This window comes from Vigna radiata, chromosome 10, assembly GCF_000741045.1.
Source record: "Vigna radiata var. radiata cultivar VC1973A chromosome 10, Vradiata_ver6, whole genome shotgun sequence".
Classification (NCBI taxonomy): Eukaryota; Viridiplantae; Streptophyta; class Magnoliopsida; order Fabales; family Fabaceae; genus Vigna; species Vigna radiata.
In genome coordinates this window covers 4,115,704-4,128,254 of record NC_028360.1, presented here as the reverse complement: position 1 = coordinate 4,128,254, position 12,551 = coordinate 4,115,704, and the positions used below count along the sequence as shown (strand labels likewise).

Here is a 12,551-nt window from a genome sequence, read left to right as displayed (position 1 = left end):
CTGGAGAATTTCTCCCAAAAGAAATATTGCCCAAGGATGGGGATAAGATGTTTGGTTGTCTTAAGCTTTTGTTCGTAATGTAGAATTAATTATTAGGGATACATGGGATTGTGATCTAATAATTAAGGATATGTTTTTTACATTGAGGAATCGAGTTCTAAGTAATTTAGAGAGTGATGTTAACAATTTAATGAAGAAGATGAATCTTATATGCATGAAAGTAAGGACGGTGAAATCTAAACCCCAACAACATAATCATCTCATATTATCAACATCATCCATTCCTATTTGTGTTAAGCCTCAATTGATCAATTTGCATTCATATTTACTTTTGTTGTATGTGTATTTAAAACCAACAAAATGTTCTTTTCAGTCTAAATTAGTTGAGTAATTACACAATTGTTTAGTGTCGTGAGTCTTCTGGGATACGATACTTGATTTTATCATTTTATATTACTTGATACGATTTGGTACACTTGTCGAGGTCTTAAAAAGTTTTTGGCGCCATTGTTGAGGACTCATGGTTTAGACTATATTTTTGTGTGATTCTTAACCAGTTATACTCTATTTTTATTGTTTTTAATTTTTGTTTTTTATTTTTATTTTTTTGGGCTAATTGGATGCTCTAGTGTGTTATTCTCTAGTGCATGTAGTGTTCAATTCAGACTAGAAGCATGAAATTATCCGAACCTCTTCTTACAGGTTTGGACAATAGTAGAAGAAGAAGGAAGAACAGAATGTCCAGAGAACTTTTTCCCTCTCCTAAAACTCTTGAACAACCTTTCACTAAATCTGACCAGAAAATAGAAGATACGACGGATCAGAATGGTAATGAGAACAATAGACGTACCCTTGTAGATTATGCAACAGTTATTAGACATCTTCATTTTAACAACATTGCAAGACCAAGGGTAAATGCAACAAACATTGAGATAAAGTCTGTCCTCATTCAACTAGTGAAGAGCAATTAATTCAATGGATTATCTCATGAAAATCCATTTCAATGAAATATGTAATGCAGTAAAGATTAATGGTGTGCCTGATGAAGCTATTAGGCTTAGCTTGTTTTCCTTCTCTTTAGGAGGCAATGTTAAGATGTGACTTAATTCTTTCCCAGAGAACAACTTCACTGAGTGGGAAGATGTGGTGGCTAAATTCCCGAATAAATATTTCTCTCAATCTAAGGTAAATAAAGGTAAGCAAGAAATTTCTTCTTTCAAGCAGGGCATGGATGAGACTCTAAGTCAAGCGTGAGACAAATTTAAAGGTTTATTGCGAAAGACACCCACACATGAATTTTATGAACCTACGATAGTTATTCTATTCCTTGGAAGACTAAGCTCATAGACGAAATTGATGTTGGAAGCCCCAACTGGAAGTAATATCAAGTGGAAGACTCCAGAAAAAACCTATGAGTTAATTGAAAATATGAAAATGAGATACATAATGAAAGAGCTCAAGCACAAAAGAAAGGAGTTTTGCATTTGCAATCTCAAGATGCTTTGGTGGCTAAAAATAAAATTATGACTCAACAATTGAAGACTTTAATAAAAAAAAAATTTCTCAACTTTCAAAAATGTTGCAGAATATCTCACAAACTCAACACCAACTTTGTAAACTATGTAGTAGAGATCATATTAACGATCATTATGCTATGCAAGTCAATACTCATGAAGAAATCAATTTTATGGATAATTAGAATCGCTCAGGTAATTACAACTAAAGGTGAAAACCTCACCCAAGGATAAAAAATAAGTTGTGTAATTCAATAAACAACCACATTAACAATACAATGACAATATAATCAGTATTTGTCTTCTCTCGTATCTATAATTTTAAAGAATTTTTTAATTATAACATAACATATAAATTTTCTATAATTAATATATTTTTATCAATAACACAAATATTAAACATTAATCATAAAAACAATAATATATTTAGTAACTAAATTTGAAAAAAAAAATAATTAATAAGCATCCAGGCTAAGGATTGTGTGAATGGAGCCTTCTTCTCTTCCATTCTTCAAATCGAGAAGCATCGCCACTCCCTCCGCCACCACTGTTGTGCGAATGAGCTATCACCGCGATAATGTCGGCGTTGTCGGTTGAATGCCACCATCGGAGCAACGTGACCCCACAGCAGTTGCCGATCTCCTCCTCCACAATCCTTTATCCTTTTCTATTTCAAACCTTATTTTTTATTTGGGTGAGTATTTTGCTCAACAAGAGGGAGAAAAACATAGATGGTAGAGAAGAGGTGTTAGATCTGAATTGGGTAAAGTGTTAGGGAAAAAAATAATCTTCATCGTTGGTTTGATGAATTTGGGTTTTCGTTTATGAAGAATTTGGGTTTTTAATGTGTGACGAACATATTAATGTGTATGATAAATTACACTTGTGTTTTTCTGTTCAAGTATTGCTTATGGCTATCCTACTCCTTTGTTCTTCAACATGGCAGATAAGGTCCATTTGAGCTTAATCTATGTACAATAATTTTTCTAGTGACTTACGAGTTACAATTATCCCCGAGTATAAGAAAGACCTAAAAGATAAAACCTATAATTTCATCCACTAAGGAAGCAAATTCACTAGTAATCAACAAAATCCTAAGCATCAGGAAAATATCTGCCTTATGTGATCTGCATGTAGTAATTTCATCTTGCAATCTCAAAACACCAAATGAATCGCTTCATCTTCCTCAACTTTGTCAACTGATGTAGCATGTAGCATCGTGTATTGCATCGCACATGATCCTAATCTGTCTAGAAAATAATGACCTAAAGTCAAACATTCAGTGATCCCATTTTTCTTTAAGGCTCTAGATGACTTTGAATGCCATCAGACAAAGAAAGAGATGACGCCTTGTTTCTGCTGGGTAATGGTGTATTCTTTCGGGACTGGCGTTTTGTGCGCACAATCGCACTTTCGGTTTCAAAGTCTATACTCAGTATCTCCTCATCATCAGTGTCGTCGTCCATGCTGTCCTTAAAGATTGGATGAACATAGGCATTTTGAAGATAACCTTTCAAATTCAAGTTAGGTTCTATTGCTCGTTCTAATGTATCTTTCATCATTGCTTCCTGCATAAGTAGTTCCGACAACATTAAAATTACATGAAATGGGAAACTAGAAATATAGATGTACGTCGTTGACAATCTCGTAGGGAGCTTGGATACCAAGTCCAAATTGATTTACAAGATATATGGTTTCTTCAAACCAATTTTAGTTTTAGATTAAACTAAGGTGGTTATAGTTTGAGGATCAGTCATGTAAGTCCACTTAATTAGATTGGCAGGTAGCAAAGTTATTCAACAAATATATAAGCCACTCTCCAAAAATTGTAACAGGTAATTGAGACCTCACAATGAGATGTTAGGACAGCTTAATTTGTTTTATCATGAAATCTGACACACACTACATAACACAATGCATCATTTTAATTCATCTAACCTATGCCATGTCACCATTGGTCGGAAAGAGGCAAAAGGACATCTATAGAACAGATGCAATAATGTATTTCCTGTTTCAATCATGTCTAACAAATAAACAGCCAGAAGTAGAAACTAGGTCTCTACTATCAAATATTAATGCAAGCAGTTGAAGAAATTACTAGGCCCGAAGGACAAATCCACATACCTGTAAGGGAAATTTGACAAATGCAGATTCAAAACGTCCTTTGCAGTACCTATGGAACCATATGGTTAGTATTGGGAGAACAATGAGAAAAGGAGTCGATGAAGCAGCTTTCTTGGTGGTGAGAAGCCCCATCAGAACTATCTGTGAGACTATCAGTGCAAAAATGATACGGAAATGGACATCAGGCCAGAATGCTGCACCACTCTCATACTCCTGATTGTATACGTTAATGATCTGCATTCGGAAAAAAAGTACAAGGTACAGGTCATTACCACATATGAACAACGAAAAAAAATGAGGCAGATATTTAGTTATGATAAGATTGAAGTTGAACACATTCTGACTTATTGAAAGAAGTGTTCCGGGTGATTAAGTTAACTAGTTCTAGTACACTACTTAGAAATGCCCCGCAACAAGTTATAAGATAATCATTGAGACCTACAAAACAAACACAAGGGCATCTTGAACTCTTTTTCTCCCTATGGACAAGTTAGCCCATTATCTCAAGATCAAGAAGAGTCACCCTTCAAAATCCTATATCAAACGATTAATTGTTCCTATTATTTTTCTACGTGTGACTATATGCCAGGAACTTCTCACAATATTTTTAAAAATACTCGTATACTAATAGGGACACGTGTATAAGCCACTATGGTGCTAAGCTCTAAATGTGCCCTGTGCATTTTTTAACAACGGTTGATGGAACCCGAATCATAATCGTGCTTATAAAATTCAATCACCATTGGCTTGTAATTCAAAATCTAACATCTGCGTACCTGATGACGGAAGACAACATAGGCCAAGCCAAAGAAAACTATAATGAAAGGAAGAACAGCAGGAGTGACTGCAGCATATACTAGACCCAACAAAAAGTACAACTGTATACGTGGTTCTCCAGAGTTGAAACCGATACTCCCAGGATACATGGCTTCTTCCCTGTCCCTTTCAGTTTTCACCAAGAAAAAATTCTTCAAGTGATAGAAAATTAACGGTTTCAACATCAAAACCTCCGCAGCTATACTAGCCCATCCGTCAACCATTATATAAGTAATGAAGAAACTTGCTTTTAAAGGAATAGCCGTGCCAATTGTTACCGGATATCTGCCAAAACATTAACAAGTGTGCTTAATTTATCGACACAAACTAAATTTAAGAAAATATCTTGGATCAATACATGGAATCAAACTACCTGAGGGTGATTAAGAATGTTAAAATATTGTTTATTAAAAGGTATATTTCATAGCATAGATTATGAAACCATTACTTTTTAATAGCTGTAACGGATCCAGCATTAAAGCCATTTCCATGTAATAAGAAGTGATATAGTATATTCAGTACCACTAACACAAGACCACTAGATCACACCCACAACACAGGAAATATAGTAATGCAATTTACAAGGTAAAATTACTACAGAGAATAAAAAACCGAGTTCCCTATATGGAATAACTTACTGGTTCGCTGGTTGGTGAATGAAAGAACTCAGCTGTTGAAATGCTGTTCCGGTAAGTATGTTCCCAAGGAATATATTCACAAAATTGAAAAGATAGTGTCTAGAAGCTGATCTTCTCTCAAGAGATGATATAGATTCAAAGCCTTCAAATTTAGACATGATCATCAATATTGTTGGCAAGAAGATAAGGAACAGCTTCAGCACAATACCGGGCAGAAAACCTTGAATGAATGACTTTATGAAAGGGCTGCACAATGAGAAATGTTTGAATAAGTAATCATCGGTGATGCAAGTGAAACCATATCTTGAGATTTCCAGCCATTAGATTAGACTTACATAGTAACAAGTGGCTTCAGCCACGGTGCTGCTTTCTGGATTCCTTCAATACTTGCAAGGGTTTGAACAAATGCAATGGGGATCATAAAGAAGAAAGTGAGGAAAAAGAATGCCACAGCTATGATTAACCTTCTGACAGTGTGGGAAACATAGGGAATTGGCAAGTTTCGCCAATATACATCTCGCGGTTCAGGAGCCCACTCAGTCAACCAAAGTGTAGGATCTCTGGTTTGCTGAGTTTGTGCACAAACGGCAGCACCCCATCTTGTTTTAAATGACACAAATGCAGCAGGCATGATAGAATTGGGATCATTTGTGACCTTTTCCCTCTCTACAACAATCTGCAAAATCATCGCTGATCATCAAGAAAACTTAAAGAAAGAGCCTAAAGCAATGAAAACACAATATGGCTATCTACAAATGACCTATTATGTTGATATTGGCCCTAAGTGAAATTGAATTAAGAAGTTTCTTCAGCATTTGTTGCAGTCCAAAGTTGATAAGTACAAACTCTAGCGCCAGCATTTGGAAAGTTCTCTATTTTGATATAAATGATGAATAAGGAAAGGCTGCCACAAGATAGCAGAATACTCTGATGCACGTGATAAGGTAAAGAAACTAGCAGAATTTTTAGGAAATTCTAGCCTAAAATGAGCTCTACAAAATTAAAGTAGATTTGGCGTTGTAGTAAAAGTGGATGGGAGGGAGGGATAGGATACCGGTTCAAATTCCCCCCTTATATTAACAACTAGCATTTGTGGATCCATAAAAAAGGGTAAACTTTCATATAAAAGTAAATTTCTTAAAAGTTTGTCTATGTATTATTGGCATGGAAGATTTCATTGTGCACGTGTAATTCGATAAACTTTGTGATAGAAAACAAGATATACGCGATACTTACTTCTTTTGACAACTTCTCAATTTCATTGATGTGGTGATCAATAGCATCCACTTTCTTTCCCCAGAGGCCAAGGAAACCAGTCTGGCAGCACGAAATAAGAGGGAAAGCTCAAGCGAAACCTGGATGGTTCTGATAAAATTTTGACTGAATATTAATTTCTATTTAAATACCTTTATTTGGGGTCGTTTTGAAGTTCTTTCAAGTTTATTTTGATAGTATACAAGCCAATTTTTCAACTTCTTCTTCTTCTTAACCAACTTAGAGAGTTTGTTGGCATCATAAACAACCTGCATAAACGTTATAATAAATTGACTGATACTATTTTACCCATTTAAAGAAAACTAAATAGACAATTGAAAGCTAAGCAGCAACTTGAGCAACAGTATATTGGGTATCAAAAGATAGGACAATGGAAGGGGAAATTGGGGATTTTTTGGTTTATGAAAGGATTATCAGTTTTGGTTTCTATTTTTGCCAATAATTTCAAAAGTACCACTTTTTTTACACTTGGTTTCGGTTGTCAAAGATTTGTGCAATTTGAGCAAGAAATGGTAGAAACACTAAAATGTTACTTTCACAGTTTCCTATGTAATTGAATATTGGAAACAGAGTAGAAAGTATGTAATTATTGGTGAAAACAAGGAATGACTTTCTGAAATCAAGCATGCGAGTTTCATTTAACATGTAGTTATAATGTATATATTTCAATTCAAATTATAAACTTGAATTCAATGAACACGGTGAAGTGCAGTAACAGGGTGACTTCTGGCCACAAGATATCCAAACCTTGTAGTACAGGGAGAAACTTAGAAACTAGAAACCACACAATGCATAATACGAAAGTCGGGGAGATAATAGATGCAAGTACCATTTGAGCAGTGTAGGCGTAAACAGTAAGAACCAACCTGGTGAGTTAGATAGTGATCTGGATGATTGACCAAAAAGAAGTGCTCAACAAGCTCACTCACAGACTCATCGGGGTCTGATGGAATATTTCTAACAAGCACCTGAGTACACAGTATTTCTGTAAGTAAAAATGTGAGTAGCTAGTGCATGACAACTCAATTACAGCTGCAATTTTCTTGAATTCATCACTAGTGATAAAGATGCACAAGAACTGCATTGCTCTGTTGTAGTAAAAGAAGACCCAAAAAACTGTTAAATATACAACTGAAATCTACCATTGAAAATGAACAAGTATAATACAAACTCCATCCTCTAAAAGCTCAAATCAGATTCCATTAGTTCCTTTCAGAGATGCTCAAAGCCAGACAAAATTATAGTAAAACAAACAAAAGAGTGAATCACTATCTGCGACCACATAGTTCTATATACAATAGTTACATTTAATATTGAAGGGTGAAAATTTCAGTTTACCGTAAATTGATCAGGACGACGCTTTTCTGCTGCAAGAAAACTAAGTCTCATTGATGCTGCCTTCCCATATTCCTTTAGCAAAACATAGCAAGTCCAAAAGGTAAAGGCATAAGCCATTACTATGTGTCCCCAAAACCTGAAGAAGTTCACAGAACTTTAGTATACATTAATATGCATCACATTAGTGACTTACTTTGCAATGCTAATGTTAATAAGGGAGACGATGCCAACTAAGTAAGTAGAACGAGTAATGTTAATATTCAAATAGATTTTGGGGAATTAAGTGATGTCCTAGAACTAGAAAGAAAGACTGATGCGAAGAATTGATAATTTAGGTATATCATAAGCACTATAGAAGATGAAAAGCAATTAAGATAAGCTTAAGGTTTCACCTAATTAGATGCTAAATCTAAAACACCATACTAGCTGAAGTATACACTTGGCATGGAGACAGTTCAAATTTGAAGACTTTGGTAGAAAACATGAAAATGGAGTAGCAGAATTGCAACAGCACTGAATGGAGAAATTGAAACCTTTCAGATCGACTTTGGACATTTGAAACAGAGAGTTTATCAATATCACTGGAAGTTATGTTTCTTATGTCGCCTCCTTCTAGGCCAGTACTAGTCCAATTGACAGGAACCAGAATAGTCCAAGCCAAGAATGCTATAGGGACAAAGATTTTAAGCCTGCCAACACAAACAGAAAAAATCAGATCAGAATAACCGTATCATGCATTCCTGAAGTAGCATTGACTCAATGCTGCATACATACCCTATCAAGTATATTCGCAAGTAAACAACAGAGTCCAGTCCTGCATGGTCAATAAGCTCAGGTTCTGGCATTCTAATTGCTTCTGGAATCCAATTCAAAAACCCAAGATATGCTCTCCAGTCTAAATTGATGAACTTGCTCACAAACGCTCTTCCCTGAACTGGATCTGTTCTTAAACCCTTCAAATACCATTTTGGAAAGTACACCCTATCGTTCCAAGGTTGAAGCCTCAAAATAGCAAATGCCACAAAGAAAAGCAATGCACTGGAAATGTTTATGGCAGCAGAAACCCCTATATCCGACAATGTTGTCATCTCTTCCTACAAAGGGTTTAGGTAATGTTAGGTTAGATTCATGCAAAACAATTTTGAACCAAAACTTCATCTGCCAGAAGGTCATTTCTTTTCAGTATGACTTTCCATATTATTCCAGAATTCCATTGAATAAGTACATTTACATAATTTACAAGAAAACTGACCTGCTTTTGTTTCCATAATAATTTTAAAAACTGATTCATGATTAATTCCTTATTATTTGCAAACCTTGTGTCCTACTCTCTTCCATCCAATCCATAATAACAAACACAACAATCGATAACTCTTCTAGCTTTCTGGTTCCATAACATAAACCGCCCCATTCATCATTCAAACAGTTTTCACTCCAAATGATGCAGATCAAACAAAAAATCAAGTAGAAATAGGAAAAGAAACGAATTAATCATCACCTCCTACCTATGTTTTGGTCAAAATTCAATCTTCCCTGAGCCTTACCGAGAAACACTAACAATAACAACAACTAACTAGAATGAATATCATGATAAGAAAGCAACGTGTGATTGATTGGAATGCTCACAATAAGTTGCAGAGTTGAAGATGATGCAACGTGGGTTGAAAGGGTGTCTGTGTAAGAGGTTGAATATCTTGCAAAGCAAACAAGGAACAAGATTCCGCAACCTTTTCAGGTATTAGAACACACGCCACTGTCACCTGCTTGAGTTCAGAAACAGGAACCCAGCTTCAAGACTTTACAATCACACACAAAACAAAATATGAACCAAAACGCAGAGAGCAGAGACAGTGGAATAGTTTGTGTCTAGATTTTTCTTCTGCATTTCAGGCAATTGCATTCAGTTGGTTTTATAAAGGTGTGTCGGCACGTGATAACCAAACATACGTACTAATATCACTTTCCATTCCATTCTATTCCATTCCGTTCGTGCCAACTATTATTGTATTTTATTTATAGATAATTTTAATTAACTGTTTATTAAAAAAATTCTTTCATCAAATATTTAATTTTTATTTTTATTTTTTGATTTAACTACTCTCTTATTTTAATTTTGCAATCAATGGAATAACTTTAATGTTATTTTTACTTTTTTGTCCGTTCAACTTGCTTTTGAAAAGAGAGAAAGAAATTATTGAATAAAGATCAAGTAAAGTCAAACTACAGATGAAAACATATTTTAAATATATAATAAAATAATTTTTAATAAAAAATTAATTAAAAATATCTAAAATATGTAAAATTTACTTTCAATTTTTCCTATATAATCCTTTGTTTTAAAATACCTTTTTAAAAATTTAAAATCACCATTTCTGTCTCTTTGGTATTGTAGAGGAGTATAAATAATTTGTACTATTTTTCAGAAAAATAAAAGAAAAAGTATGTATCTCATATTATATGGTTGTTTTTGAACCTCCTAATTATTGAGAAAAAAAGGATGAATGAGAATACATGGATATGCACACATGAACGAAAGGGACCACTGCAGCCATGGTAGAATTATGTGAAGATAGTAAGATAGATAATGTTACAAAAATCTGATTCAAATTAGAGGTAATAATTAAAGGAAAAATAATGCAAGAAGAGGATGAGGTGGCGTAATGAAAACGAGTTACCTAAGCGTGTATATCCGTGTAGATAATGCGTTGCTTGCGTAGAAATGCACCACGTATACAAAATCAAATCAATTATTCAATATTATATTATTTTGCTTTTGAATTTCATTTTCTAAAACTTTAAACAAATAAATAAGAAAATAACGTTATTTAAAAATAATATATATAGACAACATCGTATGGAGTAATTTAATCTTCTAACAAAAGTTTTGATGTCTAATATCTTCTAACAATTCAAGTTTTAAAGTTTACCAAATGAAATATATCTGTTCAATAAAAGAAATGTCTACTTGACTTACAATGTCTATAACACTTGATTAAGTCAATAGAAAATTTAAGGTCTTATACGAAAAGCTATGTATATTGTTTAAATGTCAATAGAAAATTTTCTCAAAATGAAAACATACACAAGAGTGTTTCTTCGAAATTTATATTGTCTAACACATTTTTTTTTATAGTAAGTGTCTTATCAATGAAAAAAGTCTACATAAAAACTTTAGAGATAGCATACTTAAGAGTTTGTACTCATGTTGAGACGAAAAGAGAAAAGAAAAACATGTTATGAAGGAGATATCTTAGAAACATGTGCAAAATAATAGAACTCAAATTAAAATATCCTTTATGGATAATCATAATAACACATCAAAAAGAATTGTTGTAAACAAGAGTATTCCATAAATAATATCTTCTAATGAAAAATGTGTTAAAATATATGATGAGTATATATTTATGTCTTCATTTAGCCTTTAATATTGGATTCTTAATTGGTTTTTGCACTTTAATAGAATATTTTAATTAGGATTTGTTCTAATTGGGTTTATTTAGCATGAGATACAAAAATATGTTAAAAATAGCTTTTTAGTTGCATAAATGTTCTTGGGATATTGAGGTGTGATAGTGCAACTGCAACTAAGTTGAGCTCATTGAGTGTGGAAATAAATTAGGTAAAGTGTCATGACACCTTAAAGATAAATCTAAGAATAACAAATAATCAAGACTACAAAAAGACAATCCAAGCATAACATGAAAAAAGTGAATAAATTTGGCTAGCCAAGAAAAGGGAACAAGCAACAAAAATTAGATCTTGTAGTTTTCTCTATTTTTTTCTACTAAAAGGGCTTTGATAATTGACACATGTTTATGATTAAAGATAATTTAGAGAAAATATATCTTAACATATTTTATTTGATATTGTAAAATAATTACCTTATTTAATTATATCAATAAATATAAAAAAATAATATTTGTCAAATCGTTTTTTAATATAGCAAATATCTTCTAAAATATTTTTAGATCTCCAGAGCAATCAAATATATTTGAAGATATTGGATTGTTTAGAAGATAATTGAAGAAATTACATTATCATAAAGAAAATTGCAACAGAAAAGCCTGAAATAAAGCCAAATCCAATTTCTATATAAAGAGATTAAGGGAAACACATTAAAGGAGCTTAGGAACCCTTTCGGGGTTCAAATTTCTCCCTCTCTTCTCTCATGTTCTCCACCTTCTTTTATTATACTTTCATGTTATTTCCATATTCCATGGAGTGTTAAGCCTCTCGAGTTGATTCTGCTGTAATTTCTTAACTGGATTTTGAGGTTAAATAAATAAATTTGTTTGTTCTTTTTATTCTTGTTGTGATTTATTTTTATCTATGTCTTTTGCTTCTTAATCATGTAAAAGTTATGGTTTTTACATTATAGCAAGTTAGCAAGGTGTGAAATCTACATAACATATCAATCATATAAATCCAAGGAATTTTAATTTTAATTGAGAATTTATTTTGATTAAAGTTAGAAACTTTCATGTCATTGAATGGGTGTTTTCAAATAATTGAGTTTGTACTTTGATTAATGGTAAAAACATTAACAAGAATTAATCAAGAATGTACTTTGGTTAATTAGCTTTTTATTTGACATAAGAGGTAAAAGAATAGACATGATTAGGTATCCTAATATTTAATTGAGAATGTACTTTGATTAAATTTACTATGACTGATCTATAAAAAGTTCTTGATAACGTTAGCTATTGGGCTTTTAGGCTTGCGGCCTACTCCATCTTATTTTTTCCTTTTTATTTCTCTTGTACAGATTGTAAACACAAATTTCACTTTTCAATAATATTTTTGCGTTCTAGATTCTTCTGTGTACTTGCATTTGCTTTTCTCTGTG

The 12,551-nt window shown here is 33.0% G+C and overlaps 1 protein-coding gene across 3 annotated transcripts; it reads right to left on the bottom strand.

Annotated features, from left to right (window-relative positions):
• Positions 1–2,289: 2,289 nt before the first annotated feature.
• On the bottom strand, positions 2,290–9,605 carry LOC106775774 (calcium permeable stress-gated cation channel 1). Of its 3 annotated transcripts, none has more exons than XM_014662957.2 (12): positions 9,332–9,605; positions 8,480–8,799; positions 8,239–8,394; positions 7,706–7,841; positions 7,234–7,335; positions 6,499–6,615; positions 6,329–6,409; positions 5,428–5,768; positions 5,093–5,338; positions 4,415–4,739; positions 3,639–3,872; positions 2,290–3,082 (listed from the first exon to the last, which is right to left on the bottom strand). In XM_014662957.2, the coding sequence occupies exons 2-12, from the start codon at positions 8,791–8,793 to the stop codon at positions 2,813–2,815; spliced, it is 2,322 nt and encodes a 773-aa protein (XP_014518443.1). In that variant the 5' UTR covers positions 8,794–8,799; positions 9,332–9,605; the 3' UTR covers positions 2,290–2,812. The 3 variants fall into 3 exon arrangements, with proteins under 3 accessions (XP_014518443.1, XP_022642803.1, XP_022642804.1); XM_022787082.1 differs by lacking the exon at positions 9,332–9,605 and adding an exon at positions 9,211–9,229; XM_022787083.1 differs by lacking the exon at positions 8,480–8,799.
• Between the last annotated feature and the right edge of the window lie 2,946 nt (positions 9,606–12,551).